General features: G+C 40.9%; 1 protein-coding gene across 2 annotated transcripts in view; it reads right to left on the bottom strand.

Moving 5' to 3' along the window:
- Positions 1-15,642: 15,642 nt before the first annotated feature.
- Positions 15,643-17,965, bottom strand: part of SNX7 (sorting nexin 7) — a 221,767-nt gene continuing 219,444 nt past the window's right edge. For both annotated transcript variants that reach the window (XM_085601857.1, XM_085601858.1), the window contains exon 9: positions 15,643-16,077. In XM_085601857.1, coding sequence (XP_085457983.1) covers positions 15,997-16,077 — 81 coding nt within the window. In that variant the 3' untranslated portion in view covers positions 15,643-15,996. The remainder of the gene's footprint in view (positions 16,078-17,965) is intronic.

The following is a 17,965-nucleotide window of genomic DNA, read 5'->3' as shown; positions in this document are numbered from 1 at the left end:
ATCCTCTCCTTGGCAGGTTCCTTGATCCCAGCGAGTCCTAAAGTTCTGGGATCTGGGCCCCAATAGGTATACTCAGTTTCTCTTTGTTCTTTTGAGCAGAGTGTGTCTGTGCTCATCCCAAACCAGTTCTGTCCTCTCTGGTCCAGCTTCCTGGCAGAAGGTGGAGACAGCATTGTCCAAGGTAGACCAGGCCCATTCAGGTGCAAGGAAATCTCCTCCCACTACTCTAAATGCAGCCCAGGTATATTCAGCCCAGCCCTGACTCATCCAAGAAAGGCAGGACACACCTCAACCCCCCCAGTAGCTGTCTACAGTGAATGCACCCTGCTAATAAATGGATACCTTGGGGTGTTAGGCTTTTTATCCTAATGGAAAAAAAAACAATCAACAAAATCAGGTTGGCTCCTAAGCGCTTCCTGGAATATGGTTGAAACCACCCTGACCTTTAAGAGTCAGGGTGAACACTATGATGAAGCATGCCACTACTAGAGTGGGTGAGGTTTATAAATAAAAACAGAAGTTTTTCCTGTCTCCACCTATGAGTGCGATGAAGTATATTTTCTCTTTACTCTTTCCCCTTGATCAGGGACTTCGAGCAGAGGGGATACTATTTTTGGGTTAGGATTAAGCAAGAAAACACACACTTTCTAAAGTGGTATTTTCAAACACGCAATATAAAAATAATCTTTACTAAAAGATGCATTTTTATATTCTGAGTTCAGCCATACTAAACCTCTTTTCTCTATCTTGCCCCAATGGGAAGTTACGCTTGTAAGATGTTACAAAGGATTCCCCATTCTATCCTATGGGACAGTTAGCCTCTCAATAGTGAAAAAAAACAATATACACTGTATTTCACAACCAGGACATGTCACACAAACACAGTACATATCCTACCTTTCGCATACACTGCACCCTGCCCACAGGGGTAACTTGAGCCTACCTCAGGGGTGACTCACATGTAACAAAAGGAAAGGTTAGGGCTTGACAAGTGGGTGTACTTGCCAAGTCGAAATGGCAGTAAAAACTGTGCGCAGACACTGCAGTGGCAGGTCTAAGAACCCTTTGAAAGGCGGTCTGTGTGGGTGGCACAATCAGTGCTCCAGGCCCAATAGCACCATTTGATTTACAGGTCCTGGCATGCTCAGTGCACTTTACTAGGGACTTACCAGTAAATCAAATATGGCATCATGGAAACACCATTCCATAATACAATTTACCATCGGAGCACTTGCACTTCAACAATGAACAGCAGTGAGAAAGTGTGCAGAGACACTAACCCAGCAAAAACAGAGTCAAAACCAGGATGTCAGAAAGCAAAAAAGAAAGGGGAAACACACCAAAAGATGCCAGGTCGATTTAGTCACAGAATGCAGGGTAAAAATGTTGGAATTTTCATCCAAATCTGGAAACCTTTTCTATCTAATACATATTCTATTTCTGCTATTACTTACCTTTTGCCTCCTAATTAGGAAATGCAATAAGAGAGTGCCTTTCTTTTTCGTCTCTTTCTCTCCTTAGTAACTCATTATCATCCTTATTTATACTGTTATTATTAGGACGGTTGACACTTTAGCCATTAACACCATTGTTTTAATTATAACTTACGGTTCCCCTATTAGGCATTGTTGAATTAGTCGGAATATCTCCATTTGAAATGCTATCTTTGTAGATTTGTATATCTCTACTATCTTCTTGTACGATATGGTTTAATACATATTACAAAATATACACATCATCTTCTCCCTTGTCCACTTTCGCTATTTCTTTCTTTAGAGGTTTTCTTTTCAGGTCTTCTTTATAAGATCTAATTCACAGCCGAATGGATTTTGAATATTACCGATATTGTATCTATTGATATCTATATTCAGTTTTTTTGTGTTTAGAAATCTGAGAAGCTAACATTTCATAGTATTTTAACTGTGTGCTCATAATTTGAATTATTGTTTAATTCTCTTTTTTTTTACATGTTCATATATTAATGTACTTCTAAATAAAAATATACAAAAGAAAACAATTCAACCAGTAACTCTGTTTTAAAAGGATATTGTAGCACTTTTGGAAAAAGTGACAAAATATTTTGGTTTTTATCTTTAACGTTGTTGTTTGTGTGGCCTCACCCACGAGCACCTATAGAGCTACACACCATGTAAATCTCTGAATGCCTGGGAGACTTCCTCTCACTCCACCTATAAAGTGTGACTCAATGTAAAAAACAAACAGAAACATGACCTCTCTGATTGCCTTTGAGACTTCTGAACAGGAACCAGTTTCATCTCTTAAGGCTTCAAACTCCTCAGAATCCACACATGTAGATCACTTCACATCACCTGTGTATCAAGGCGCCTGTCCCTGAGTTTCAGTTCCAGCACTAGTGTCACAGTCTTTTCTTGAGAATCTGTTGGAAGATCAATAGCCAAATAACATTAGTTAGTCCATAAGGGACTCAGTTTATGTGCTTTGCCAGTGTTTCATAGTTTTGCACCCGTAGATTGCATTTCGAATTAATGCATCTGAAGAGTTTGCTAATGCTATGACATTGGCCTTTGGTTCTGTGCAAGTTTCTAGCTTTGTAGTCTAAATACATGCTTTTTAGGGCCTAATTTAGAGTTTGATGTAAAACCATGATAGATATCCCATCCACCTTATTATAAGTGTCATAAGCTATAATGCACCTGTAATATGGTGGATGGGTTATTTCCAGTGTGTTGTCTCTTCACAAAAAACAGAAGTCCTGGACCTGTGCATACTCTCCTCACAAACACAGAAGGTCCCGGGGGTGCCAAATACTGTTATGCAGTGTCACAGGGCTGCTGTGTAGATCCTGCACTGTAAGTCTATCTTTTCTTATTTTGTCTCAACCCTCTAACCCCACTGGGGCGGTGCATAATTTAAGGTTTTGGTTCCTTAATTTAGTGTGGCCCAGAAGGGATAGGAGGTCCAGCATCGTCCCCGCAGTTGGAACCACGTGAGTGCACGCTTCCACTGCTCGTACGATATGGATGACCAAATACTCATTCAGGACCTGGCCCAGCCCCTGTCTGAGGACATCCCAAGTTTTTAGATCTAGCAAGGACCTATGGGGATGTACAGCAAGACTTTTGGTAATTGCGACAGAAAAATCAGTCACTCAAGGATGAACTAGTGTAATATTGCCCTCTTCACAGTCCAAGGTTATCTGATGTAGGGACTGGGCCAGTTCCCAAAGGTACACGTTCCATTCTTCAACCTTCACACTTCGGTGATTTAGGAAATCAAACAAGCACCTCCACTACCGGAAACGCAAATACAGGTTCATGTAAAAGTTACCACTCCAGTCCCAGGACATTTGTCCCCGCCTGATGCTTTTTTGGGAGATAGTAACAAATTTGATGCATTCTGGAGTCAGTGCCAGTTGCAATTCTTTGTAAACCAGGAGCCTTTCACTCAGATACAGCTAGAATTGCCTTTATCATATCCTATCTCAGGAGTATAGCTGCTAATCGTGCTATTTCATTTATTGAAAATAATGACCGAGTTCTAATTGATTTTGGAAGGTTTAAAGAGATGATGTGACATCTCTTTGCTAAACACACTTTTGTCGAGGCCAAAAATAATGAGTTGTTAAACCTATGTCAGGGCAACAAGGATCTCCTTACTTATAATACAGCCTTCTGTAAACTGGTTACGGAAACCAGTGGCCAGAGGAAAAAAGGAAATCCCTCTTTTATAGAGGGTTATGGTGTGACTCAAAGGATTCTCTGGCGCACATTGTAAATTTACCATTGGATTGTTCTGAGTTCACTGACTTAGTTGTCAGGCATGAACATAGGTTAATAGAACGAGAGGGAGAATGCCCCGTGAGGGAACCCAAACTGCTGGTTGTGTGGTCTGATCTAAAGGAGACAGAGTCTTACCGTCGAAGAAAAAGGAACATTAAGAAGCTAAGCCTGTATTTTTATTGCGGTAAAGCACGGCATTTTGTACAAGAATGTTCTATGAAACCAAAGGGATTTCAGAAGGTTAGTGCCTTGATATCTGATCCAGTTCAGGTAAACTAGAGAGCCCGGCTGACATAGCGGCCAATCAGTCAAGTGTGGTTCTTGAACTGAGACCCCATTACCTGGCTAAAACCTCAAGAAGGTTCCACAACATTTACTCTACCAGCCACCCTTATAATTTCACCCCAACAGAGGCAGGTTCTACATATGCTTGTAGTTTCCAGAGCTATAGGAAACATCTTAGCCTCTGCCAGTTCTTTTCATATCGCACAGGTCAAGAAACATGACCCAGAGCATGTTAAAGCCGTGGATGGCTCTGAGCGCTCTTCTTGGTTGATTGTATACCAATCTATTCCACTATCTTTAGTATGTGATAATGGGCATACTGAGACCTTGACCTTTGATCTCTTTGACACACCTACCTTTGGCACTATATTTGAAATCCTTTGGCTTCAACTTTACAATCTTGCCGTTGACTCGTCCCTCCATCTTGTCACCTTGGGATCCCATTACTGTTAAACTCATTGCTGTAAAAATGCACAGGAAGCTCCATCTCCCTTGACTTGTGCAGCCCTGAATCAGGACTCTGTAACCCAGATTCCAGTAGAATACCAGGACTTTTGAGACGTCTTTGATGAGCAAAAAGCGACACAACTACCTTCCCACAATGAATCGCATTGTTGCATAGACCAAATTAATGGTGCAGCACTCCCCTGAAGTGTGTTTATGCCCTCTTGGAGCCTTAGACAGAACATTTAAAGAAATATGTTTAACATGCTAGCTTTAGGGTATATTTGACACAACACCTCCCCTGTATTTCCGGCACTCTTCTTCATTCCGAAGAGGAATGGCGATTTGCAGGCAAGCATTGACTAAAGGGCATTAAACAAGCTGACTGCAAAGAACAGCTATTCGTTGCCTTTAATCCCAGTCTTGTTAAAGCAGGTTTGGAAATCTATTGTGTATACCAAATTGGACTTACATGGTGCATACCACCTCATTCGTGTAAAAGAGGGTGACGAGTTGAAGATGGACTTCCATACTAAGTTTGGACTTTTTCAGATTTTTTGGATGGCTTTTGCTGTTTGGCTTGGGTTATTGAGTTATGTTAGCACTTTTTTGCGTTTTTCTGTGTTTTTCTTTTTCCTATATATTTTTTATGGGTGTTATTTTTATTTTATTTCTCTTCTCCTTTGTGCCTCTTGCCTTGCTTTTGTTTGTGCTCTGAGATGTTTGAAATGTTTTACTTGGTCAAAATTTAATACATTTTCGAGCAAGAGATTGTATAAAAACATCCCATGTGAGATAAATGGGATTTTAATTGACACTTATTATTGTTGATAGGTTTATTTGACATTTTGTCTAAACATATAGACAGTTTTTATCTATGTATATAATTGTTTTGTTGTCTTTTTTGGGTTACATGTCTGTGGATATATTTACAGTTTTGTTTCTTCTGTGCCGTTCCGTGGATGTATTGTAAAATGTGTTAAGTTTATGTATACATGTGTACATATTTTTATTGGTGGTATGTGAATTGTTATATGTTGTCATTATTTTATATTGAGTTATGTCTTTGTTTTTATCTATGTATTTCTTTCAGCCCTGACGAAGTTCTTTGTGAACGAAACGCACTGGCTGATGAGTACTCTTTATATTACAGAGCAATAAAGGATATATATTTTTTGACTTGAAGTTTGCCGACTAATTTCTGGTGCACCTTCCTTGTTTTACATATATGCCCATCTAATGACGTTACCGATTCCTCTAGCATAAGAACTAACAAGTGAAAGTTCGAGACGGAGAGCATGTACTGGGACTGCTTGAGACATTTTTGTGAGTCTCGTAGGATCTTCCCTTCTTTAATATTTTGATGTTTCCATTGACTTAGTGGGATGTATTCAAGAGCATATGTAAGTGCTGGCGGAATCTTGGCACTATAAACCTGAAGAAGCGAAGAAAAAGGTCTTTGACCGGTCGAGGCATATAAACGTGAGTGCCCCCACGTGGACGTGGACTTTCCGGTTTAGATGCTGTATATGAAGCAACTTTTGTAGAGATTTTGAAAAGATTCTCCCTAGGTAGGTAGACTCTTTTGCCACTTCCAGCGGTTTTCTCCCAGAGTCCAGTTGAATTTGACACTATGTTTCCTTCCCGAAAAATGGAACTATTTTTGTTTTTGTATTGTTTGGTATTAAGTAGTTTTCTTCTGTGTATTTGTGGAGTGCTTGCAGACTCCTTTGTAGGCCAAATGGTGTTCGGTCTAAATCGTCTGCATACATCATGGTGTGAATTTTGGGGAGAGCAATTTTAGGTGGAAAATTGTAGATCTGTTTAAAACATTCAGGAAGATCGCTGAGATATAGGGAAAACAATAAGGGAGCAAGAAGGCATCCTGTCTAAGGCAATTTAGGGTCAGTATTGGGCTTGTGAGACCCTTCTCCCTCCCGATTTGGACTTGACACCAAGTCCCGGAATGTAGCGATGTTATTACATGGACTAAGTGATCCGGGATACACATTTTACTAAGTTTTCTCCAAAGCGTTCCTCTGTCTACCCTGTCAAATGCAGTAGTAAAGTCAACAAAAGCAGCGTACAGTACCTGAGATTTTGAGGACACATATTGGTCTAGTATGGTTTGCAACACTGCTATGTCATCAGTGACTGGGTGCTTTGGTCTGAATCCGGCTTGGTAAAAAGGAATTATATCTGATGAAAAAGCCTAGTCTTTAAGATGATCTAGTACTGCTGCTGCGAAAATCTTTCCTGTTACGTCCAGTAGAGCTATCTGCCTTTAGTTACCAGGAGGCAGCCTTGAGTCCTTCTTATGTATTGGGATTACAATGCTCTACTTACAAGATTTGGGAATTTCCCCTGTTACAAAAATGTGGTGAAAGAGGGGAGATAAGAACTTGCTCCATGCTTTGGGATTACTTTGGAGAACCTTAATCGGAATTTGATCCGGTCCCGTTGCTCCGGACGTTCGTGCCTTTTTTATATATAGCTCAATTAAAAAGGGACTTGGTGCTCCGATCTCCAAAGTATATACTCCAGGAGTGCTGGTCAGGCTATTAGACCTTTCTGAGGTGGTATTTGATTTGTATAGATTGGCTAGGTATGTTTCCCATTCTGCCGGGGTGTACTGGGATAGCTTGTAATGATTTATTTGTGCCTATTCCTTTGGCGATTATATTCCAATATGCACGTTGGTTATTCTGTTTCGCTGCTATCTGTATGTCGACCCAGTTTTTATCCTGGGTTTTTTCATTTTTTTTGCTTTTTCTCTCCTGCGCTGGTTTTTCAATTTGTTGATTTCTAGTTGTTTTGATGCAGAGTATTCAAGGGACTGAGACTTTATCAGTTTATTTAATTGCTTTGTATTAGTGTCTGAGTTCCGTCTTTTGTTTTGGTTCATTCTTGGACCTGGTATTTTTAGGTTTTCCTGCAGTTTTTGTATCAGATTTTTGAAGACTTCTTCAAATTTTTTTATCGGATTTGTAGAGTGGGTTATCTGTAATGGTTGTGCTGTGTCAATTACGTTAATGATTTTATTGAGTGTCAATGAATTCCACTGTATCCGTCCTTGGGCCTGGTTCACCATAACTGTACTGTGGGAGTACATGATATGAGCTGGTGATGCGAATTGTGTTTTCCACTCTGTAGCTACTTGCGGGATTGCATGATCGCTTCCCCGTGCAAAATTAGTCTTGAGATGTGAAACAGTACCGAACAAATCCGAGCTACAGATCATGTAGTCCAGGGTTGAGGAGCTGCAATTCCCTTGTCTTGTGGTTGATGCTGGAATATCTCCTTCTACATTGCCTTTTAATATTACTCCGTTTAACATCGGGAGTGAGGCTAATAGGATTTTCCCTCTTTTATCGGCTTTGTTTTCTTTAGGAAATAGAGGAGTGGAAATTGCCAGGGCATCTTCTTTGTCACAGTTTACCCACTTTTCAAGTAAATCATTTGATATTTTTACGTTGAAGTCGCCTGTTATGAAGAGTGACGGATAGCCTTGCCCATCTACTACCTTTTCAATATCTTCGAGTATTTCTATTGCAAGTGCATCCATTTTTGCTCCGGGGGGATATAGACATTGAAGATAAGGAGATCTTTCGGGGTTTCTAGTGGGTCAATCCCAAATTGGATCTTAATACATTGGAAGTTCTTTGAATCCGTTAGGATGATTTCTTGGGCCCAGTTGTAATCCTCATTGAGAGGAATTGCTATCCCACCTTTCGTGTGACCCCGGTCAACCTGCTCAGTGGGGATATCGTATACATAGTAGTCTACTTGGTCGAAATTTGTTATAGACCAGGATTCTTGTAGGGCCACAATCCCTGGTCAGTCTTTTGTTATTACAGCTAATTTTTTCTGTGTTTTTCCAGCAATATTCCAGGAAGAGATGGTCAAACCTGTGTTAAACAGGGAGTTTATTTTCCTTGTCCTGTTTATTGCTATTCAGGTTCTCCACAATCCAAGCCCATGAGTAATCCCTTGTTATTTCCCTCTTTGGAGTATTTTTACTCCAGCTTCTCCTTTCTTTATGGAAACAAATATGTTTTCCCTAAAGAGATTTGGAGGATTATTCGTGGCGTTGAGCTTTTGAATCGATTGCCGAGTTTTCGTTTTAAAAGTTTCTTCTGATGTTTCCGACTTTTGGAATTCACAATTTTACACTGGCGTTAAATCATAACCGTATTTGTGGAGGGTTTCACTTTCCTTTAGTATTATTCCTGGGATTACTGGAGACCAGAATTCTACAATCGCTGTCATTGTTTTGGATTTTTCTGGGAAAGTTACTAGTTTTATTTAGTTTCTAGCTAAAGAATGTAGCAGCTGTATATTTTGTAGCAAATATGATTCGCTCATGGTTAAGGGGAACATCGCCTGAAGGGAATAAGTCCGTGATTTCCAGATGGCATGGCGTGATCTTCTCAGATTGTGTGTACATCTTCCCGATGGGGAAGGTTCTTTGTGATATATCATTTAGGGCCGTCGTATTTGTTCCAGGATCTACAGCTAAGAAACTTGTCAACATTGGGTTAAGTTGGTTAGAGTTTACCCTTTGTACTTTAACTGGAGATTTCTGCCCTTTTACCTTTGGGTTCTGCACCATTTCTGATATTTCCTCTTTTTCTAGTGGTCGAGTCGAAGTAGGGGTGATGTTCTGGAACCTTGTTTTCCGGGCTTTCTTTTTCACGATCGTTCTTATCGCCCTTCTCCTTGTCCTTTTCTGTTTGAACATGGTTTGTTTCGTTATTAGTTTTTGGGCCCGGAGAGACAGCGGTTGATAATCCAGTGGTATCTATTACTTTTTGATTAGGTACTGCTAAGATACTCAATTTCGATTGTGATTTAGTTTTTATTTTGGTGAAGATTGGGTGATATGCTATGGACGATTGATGAATGTCTGCCTTGTTATTCTCCTTGAAAAGTTTTCTAAGGGAATAAATCTGATTGAAATCTTGTGTACCCTTTTTTTCTATAGGTGGACTCCGACCAGTTTGAGTTGCGATTTCTTTCTTCAATGGAGAAAGCTCTTTTGTTGTAATTTCACCTTTAGATTCGAGGAGATTTTCCACGTTATATTTTTCACATGCTTCTGCTGATGATGTTGGTTTTTAATTGGTCTTTCTTCCTTTTTTTCTCTACTAGGTATTTTAACATTCCTAATTGGGTATCAAGCACCTGATCAGAGTTTTCCAATATGTTCCCAAGATGAGTAAGAACTGATTCCAAGATTTTTTGTAAGGTAAACAAAGATTTATATACCAGAGTGTATTCGTTAGAGAGACCTGTAATCTTTAAGAGTGAAAAGTTTGGTGATTGATTGAGAGATCCGTCATATGTTTTTTGTGGAGTGCTGTTCTGGATATTCTGTGACTCCTTTTGTGCTGCCTTGTAGAAGATCAAATCCTTAATGTTGATATCTGGGCAAGTGACGTCATAATCTTGAGTTTGCTGTATTTGAAGTGATTCCGGTATTGTTGATTCCGGAATTGTGAGGTTAGTGCAAGGTTCATCCAGGGTTCTCGGGGTACTTTTTATGGATGCCTCTGGTGTTTTTTGATTTGGAGTTAAATCGTTGGTTTGTGCTCCTTTCTTTTCATCTTGGTTGATCATCTTATTTTGCTAGTCTTTTTGTTGATCTTTTTGTGTTTGACCCTGTTAGTCTGTACCTAGTTTTATAAAGTATTTTGTTATTCCGGTGATCGTTGGAGACTTTCCTTGTCTAACCAACTTCCCCGCACTCCTTCTAGTTGCTTGTTCTGTTCCCATTCTTTTCATAAAGATAGTTCTTGATCTTAATTTTTTGTATGCCATTTGACAGTGCGGAAGTTGCCTTATATTTTTTAATGAGTGACAAAGGTTTCTTGCACCACCAGTCAGGCTGTAGCGGGTGATGGGAAGATGGTGAAAAGACTGCGGCAGGTGGGTGGTATCAGACAGGTGGCAGTAGTCTGGATGGGGCAATCGTCGAATGTTGAACACTGGGAAAATCGTTAGCTATATCCAAACTGGCAAGCCTGGTCTGTCAGCTTGTCTGGGTGCTGTCTCTCTCACTGGGTCCCTGCTGTTTCTTTTTCTCGATGACCGGGAGTGTCGTACTGGCTGAACCCCTGCGATGGTTCTTCTGCCCCTTAGGTTAGTTTCCGCGTCGCCCCTGCTGGACAAATCCGTCTGTGTCCCTCCACTGAGTCAGAGAGGGCTGCTTATTGAGGATGTCAGTCAATTCCCCGACCTAAGTTTGCTGAGATATGGCTTGGGCGGTTTTTGCATACAACAGTCTGCCGTACTAGTTGAGCTGGGGAGATGCTTCGTGGTGGTTCCTGGCCATTTGAACACTTTGCCCTTCAGTTACCCTGCTTTATTGACCCTGTGGGGTCATGGTGCCCCCTGGAGGACCAGCAAGATCCGCCTTTAAGCCAATGCCTCAGCCTCTGGCACGGGCCGGGCGGTTGATGTTTGATGGCCAGAGCCAAGGGGGGGGTCGCAGGCTGTATAGAGGCTGATAGAGGTCCGAGGAGACCAGCGTCACCCAAGTGTGGTGTTCTGCGATGTCACGAGTCCACCGTCAGAGCAGCTGGGCACTCTGCTGCTCAGTGGGAGGGGGTGGGGCTGGGGGACAAGGCTGCTGTGCTTCACGGGGACTCAGTGAGACTGTGTTGGCCCCCGCGAAACCCTTTAACAAAGCAGTAGGGGCTCTGGCACAGGTACTAGCAGGCGCGTGGCGTTCAGCGTCAAACGTGAGGCTGCCCCATACCCACCTCAAGCTCCCACGTGCCCGCTGATCATCGCGGGAGAGACTCACTCTCGCCGGCCCCGCTCTCTGCTCACTGTTCCTTTAGTCCTTGCGGCTCCTTGGCTTCCGCAAACCTAGTACTCTCACCATGCGGGCTCGCTCACTGCCGGAGCCGCTCTGCTCCCGTTCCACAGTGACTGCTGCTTTGCTCCAGGCTCGTCTGGCTCGTCAGACCTGCTCAATCGACTTGCATGCAGTGTCACACAGCTGCTGAGCAGATCCTGTACAGCAAGTCTCTCTTTTGTTATTATATCCCAACCCCTCTCCCCCACTGGGGCAGTGAGAGATTCCTGGGAGGAATAGGAGGTCCAGCATTGGCTCCAATATCATCCCCGCGGTAGGAATCAGGTGAACGTATGACACGTAACTCATCCCCGATGCAGGATTTTGCATCGCAGGATGTAGCCTCTACGGAGCCAAAGCTGCACAATGCATCCTTGATGCAATCCTTCGCATTGCAAGCCCCTAGTTGACTGCATTCTCGACGATGCCGCAGGAGTCCACATCTTCTTCAGAACAAGCCAGTGCGTGACCCATCTTTAGCATGGGACTCCGCAACACAAGCCCCTTATCGGTGGCATCCTCGACGATGTACTAGGGCCTCACATAACAGCTTCACAAGCTCCTTGGAACTGTTGCAGCACAGCACATTCTCAAAGCAGGATCTCGCAATGCTCTGCAGATCTAGGGTACTCTTGTTCAGCTAGCCTACCTTGGTCCCTGTTTCCAGCCCACGTTCCATCACAGTCCACCTGAACTGAGTCTTTGTTCCGGTCTGGCACTGTTTTCACTTAAATCTTTATAATTGCATTTTTCCGGTTCTACTGATTGAATTTTGTCATTTTGGCCTCAAATCATTTATTGGATTTTACTCTATTTTTCTAAATTGGTGTCGAATTTTCCTTGTACTGTGTCATCACTTTTTAAGTGCCGCATAAATTATTTACATGTTGCCTCGAAATAAAGCCTGACTGCTTTTGTCCCAAGCTACCAGAGGGTTAAGCACAGGTTCATTTGAAATTTGCTTGCGTTTCACCCTGGCAGAGATTGTGGTTGCTGATTGAGGAAGGTTTCACTCCCCTCAACCAGGAACCCAATGTTTAACAATTCCAAATCAAAAAAAGGGCTTGCAGCTAGGTTTTAAACTGCCTAAAATAAGTCAAACCAGATTATGGAAAGAGCAACTAACTACTATGACTACTACAAAACAAACTGATATTTTGCTCATAAAGCAGCCAGAGAACCAACCCAAATGTATACTGACTCAAACTTCAAAAGAATTTTGCTTACTGGAAGGTCCACACTATGTGACCTCAGTTGTTTGTGTACATAAGCAGTTCACTTCAGGCATTATGTTGTGCAGCTCTTAGGAAGCATACTATAAATGAAACCATGTAAAACCATTATTTGTACTTAGGGTGCATTCAAGTGTCCACAAGTCAATAATTGTTGAAGAATATTAACATCTCACCATCCTTCTTCTGCAAGAGCTGACACCTGTTTGAGTTGGCAGGGAGAGCTCACACCAACAGGCTTCCATCTTGCAAATCCTCAAGGTTTGTAACCACTCAGTCCTGCGCGGAATATTGTGCTTTTGAAGCTTGGGCACAGCGAGAGTTGCAGAAAGCTCCAGTAAGAAAGGCTGGCCTCTAACATTGCCCAGATAATGGAGTCAGTGAAATATACAGTGGGATACAATCGGTGGTGCTGAAGAGAAAAGCAGGTTTGGAGCAACCTTTTGTTAAGGACAGGGCAGAGAGGATAGAGTTCCCAATTTCATATATAACTTCACAAACCTTCTGAACTACAAGTTTTTACAACATGATGTACCCTCCACATTGTCATGTTTAATAAATGGACTGGCCGCCAGCTCGTTAAGTCATCACAAATTAATGCAACTTCAAAAAGCATAAATATTGAATGGCTCCTATTCAATGAGTTTGCATATAATTGGAAGCAAAAATGCAAATATTACACAGCGGAGATTTTAGGTTGTATTATTTGAGTTTCTGGCTCAATGTGGAATCAAGCCCCATGTACCCTAGCAACAATAATGAGTACACGGACTGTAACCTTCACCCGATGTTCGTGGTTCAGCTGTGTCTTTCAGTAAATCTAATTACCTCCCTTACATCAACAGAATCTGTAATATTTTCCCCTTAAGATATTCACCAGAAAAGGAACAGCACACAGGAGATTATGTGGGAGTCCCCTTTCAAGTTCCATATCAGTGATGTTGTCCATCTGTGGGAAGCTTGTTGAAATGATGCGTTCAATAGGAAGTACAATGCATCCATGAAGTCTTAACTCATAAATGAAAAGGCATCATTCTGCCCAAGGAATAGAGCTGTTTGGTTCTTCTATTTCACTGAAGGGAACTGGAGGAAGAGTGTGGGAGCAGTAGACAAAACCCTGGGGCATGAACTGGAAACAGGGTACATGCAAAAAAGTGATGACCTGCATAACATAGGCCCCGCCACGTGAATACAGAAAAACCTTAGAAGAACGCTCTAAGGAAGAAAATTTATATAATCATAAAAATGAGTTTGAGTGAATTTTAAGGCCACTAATGTATTGTGCACAAAACTTTGTTTCCGTTATCATATGCATTGCATTTTTAAAAAAATCTAGGGAACAGGAGGGGTTTAGCTGTAAATCTGCAAGGCAAGGGTGTCTACTAATACAAAAAAAACTCGGAGAATGTGAAAACTGAATTATTTTAAAGCCTTCTAATTTGTTTACGTATTGTAAAAATTGACAAGGGCAACTTGTAAACTTCCACAAGCAGTAGACGTTGGACTTCATTTGATCAACCCTTAGGTACTAGCAAGACAGTTAACTTACAATTACTCTGCTTTAGCCTTGATCACTTGGCATTGACAATCTTGATATGATTCTGCATCCGATGGTCATGTTTGTGTAACGATGATATGAATCTTATTTCAAGCTGCAGCAATGGTTTGTGATTGTGGTGTAAATGGGCAGAAGTAGATAGAATCTCATTAGCTTTATACTTCAAGAGGCACTATTTCTTTTAAAACAATATGTATAATTAGTCCCGGAAACCTTGGACAACTTTAATGGGCATCTTTCACTTTTTTTCAGGTACTGATTTACCAGTACCCCTACCATTTCAAAAGGGAGTTCAGGATCTTACACATCATTCCTAAGAGGTTGGGTCAAAGAATCAATAGAATTTCATGTGAGGAGAGCAGATTGCATTCTGAGCTGCTCAGTAGCAATTGGTCATCGCCAAGCACCAGTTGATATGGAAATCAAATGATTTAATGAGAACTGTTCTCTACTTAAACACAGTTGTTTTTTTGTGGAGAGTGCTGGCAGGCCCTGTGGGAATTCTTGTCATGTATAGAATCATGCACCTCCTCCTCAAAGCACCCAAAAATGAAGTAGGGATACAAAAGGGACTATAAAGCAGGAAATCCCCACACACAACCATACTAACACAATGATCCCTTAGACAACGAAGAACTTATATGTTTTTCTATAAACTGCTCACAGTGAACAATATTCTTAAAGTGGATTTTTCTACATGTACATGTAAACAGTAGTAGAGTGTGGCACACCACTGAGGCCTTCCTAGCTACTGGGATATCCAACAAGTACTCCCTAGTAACCCAGTCACCAAAATCCATGCCATCTTTTCCTGAAATACCATGAAGACCGCAAAAGAGAAGATGCTTCAGTTCACTTGGGCACTGGGAAAGAAGCTGGTCTAACATGAACCTAACCTTTCTTAGTGAGCTACACCCCATTTTGTCAAGTCTATCTTAGGTGGAAGCTTTCACCACAACTCTTCTTGGATGTATTGATCCACCACACATTACTGTGGTGGCGGAAGAGATTTATAATAAAGCCACAAGCACCATGCAGGCCTAAATGAGCACATTGTGAGTAGATGGACACAAGCACAGGGATATAGATGGTTATGGAACCTACAAAGGTTTTTTCTAATCTAGAGAGGAGACTTGGATGCGGCAAAAATGCTGAACCTCATCTTGCTCTGAAAGTAGTATTACAATCAGGAGTAGTTTCCTTCAATAGGCCAAATATAGTACAGTACCGAAAGACAAGCAGAAATGAGGGGCTGCAACTACTGTGGATAAAATAGCCAAATGTATCTGGTGTTATTGTGACTGACTCAAAAATACTTCTGTGCTCAAAAAAGGGAACACGTGAGCATTTACGTGCATGCCCTTTCCTGGTGTACTTTAAAAACTTCAGTTTTTTTTTAAAATACTTATTTCTGGTTAATAATTACTTACCTTTCAGCTTGTCTGAGGGTGACTGGACTCTATCCTTTATCTCGAAGTTTGAAAAAACGTAACCACAAGCTTAATAAACAGTATTTATTAAAATGTTGGTGCCCATTTTACATTTTTGTAAAATATGTATTCAGCTAATTATAAATATTCAGAAAAACACTAATCATCAATTCAGCTATTATGCTGAACTATGTAAATACAAAATGCATATAAATCATAATAACGGATCATGGGTGGCGGCCTGAACAAAAACATCAAGCCACATAGCGGGAACAGCACCACCAAATGGCAGATGTTCCTTTGATCATGGTTTCTATGATAATTTAATTTTGCTAATACTAATGATCCCCACACTTTAAGAACACTTCTTTGGTCATCATGAACTGCAGGAAACAAACATTCTTTGGAAAGTCCTGGTATATATTTAGGATAGATCTTCAAGATCTTCTTCCTGTGGTGGGTCATTGGTCTGAGATGAAAGGAACGTCTCCCATGTAGCAAGGCACTGGAAATGTAAAAGAAGATACAGCAATCAAAAAGACAGCCAAACACTCTGTAAGAAGAACAGCAGCAATTTAAAAAATATTAATACTAGTATAGATATCTAATTTCAACCCTCAGCAGTCTTACTAAAAACTGTTGACTATCAAACAATGAGCAATCAAGACGGAGTCAACCTGCTAAATTTAGCACGAAGAACTCCCTCAATTCACTTAGGAAAAATATTTGTGTAAAAGAACTCTCACCCACTGATCACTACAGTGGCATGCTTCATCAGAGACTTCTCTTCCTTACCAAATGCATCCCCGTCCTAATTGCCAATGTAACATTGGGACGCTGAATCACCTCAAGTATAATACTGCTCTGTACTCCTGCAAATTGATTTAACCTATCAGAAACAATTATCATCAAATCCCACAGAAAATATATACTAAATTATTAAAAACTCAGACAGATGCCTTACGTAGTTTTGCTTGTACAGCAATCTGCCAGCTGCTAACTAACAATTTCTATTGAATGTCCTCCTAGAAAGAAAATATACGTCCCAATACACACAAGAGCCTAACAGCTTGGGATCTTCTTCCTCACTGACACATGATACTAAAAAATTGGCCCAATGGGGTGGTTAAGAAGCACCAACTGGAAAGGCCACTGATGGTAATGGACTCAACCAAACTTCTACCAAGTTTCATTAGGAGGAATATTGCAGAGCCCTGGCCAAAAGGCGCAATCCTGTGTGATGACTCCACACACTAACCATCCATTGTGTAAATTGACCAGTGGGGCATCTGACACTGAAACAAATCCACTACAGCAACTATGAATGCACTTTAAGATCAATGCCCTTATTCCTAGCCCCATCTTCTCCAAGTTATGTTTCCCCAGTTAGGTAGTACAAACTGATTTTTTTCTTTCCAGTGACACAGTAAGGGTGCACCATTCAAACCCAAGAACTTAACAGTCCAACGCGAAACCCACTTCCCTCGAACAGGCATACACTCCCATACACCACATACGCTAAGACAAATAATTATTTTGCCGATGCGGTTTTATCACGATGATGTGTGCAATGTATGTCAAGCAATGATTACTGATATTGATTGATATATACCTTGTATGAAAGATGCAAAATCCAATAAAAAGGTTTATCAAAAAACAAAACAACAACTATGAATGCACTTTACAGAGGACTGGAACGTGTCTGCAGTGTAATAACATATTTGGTAATAGCATGCACTTTGTTGGGTTTCGAAGAACCTGGGCTTATTAAAAAAAAAAAAAGAAATCTTTAATTGTGTGGAAGTAATTTGGTATTCTGTACACCCACCCTTTTTGAATGATGGATCCCTCACTGTTAATGTTATCAGAACAAGGTGCCTTAGAAAATAATCTTCTAACATGACTGCACTCTTGAAGCATAAACTCCCTGACCAGGGAAGGCAAACACATTTTATTGCTGTGGTGAGTGGCTAACAGACTACAATAATGGTAGAAGAACAGTAAGAGTCTCATTGTGAGCCAAAAGGAAAATGTAAAATCAGGCTCAATAGTCCTGGTCCCTTGATAAACATCTGTAAAAAAAATAGTCCGTAGAGTTTCATTTTTGATTTGTGCTTTTGATCATTAGAGAAGCAGTTTAGCTTGGGTAAACACTGCCAATCCGGATTTCTGAATAACATTTTTAAAAATGGCAGCTGTGTTACAGTGATGTCATATTTTAGGAACCATGAGACATTTATACTTCATTTGGTGTCAAATATAGGTTTTGATAGTCTAGTAGTTTATAGAGACAGAAAGTACCCCCTCAGAGCAACTCTTCTGCCATTTTCCAAAATGGTAGCTCTAAAATAATGTGTTTTGGTCATAATATTGGTAATTTACTTAAATATGTT

The sequence above is a fragment of the Triturus cristatus genome, chromosome 4_2, assembly GCF_964204655.1.
Source record: "Triturus cristatus chromosome 4_2, aTriCri1.1, whole genome shotgun sequence".
Taxonomy (NCBI): Eukaryota; Metazoa; Chordata; class Amphibia; order Caudata; family Salamandridae; genus Triturus; species Triturus cristatus.
The sequence above is the reverse complement of the archived record's forward strand: the minus strand, read 5'-3'. Positions and strand labels throughout refer to the sequence as shown.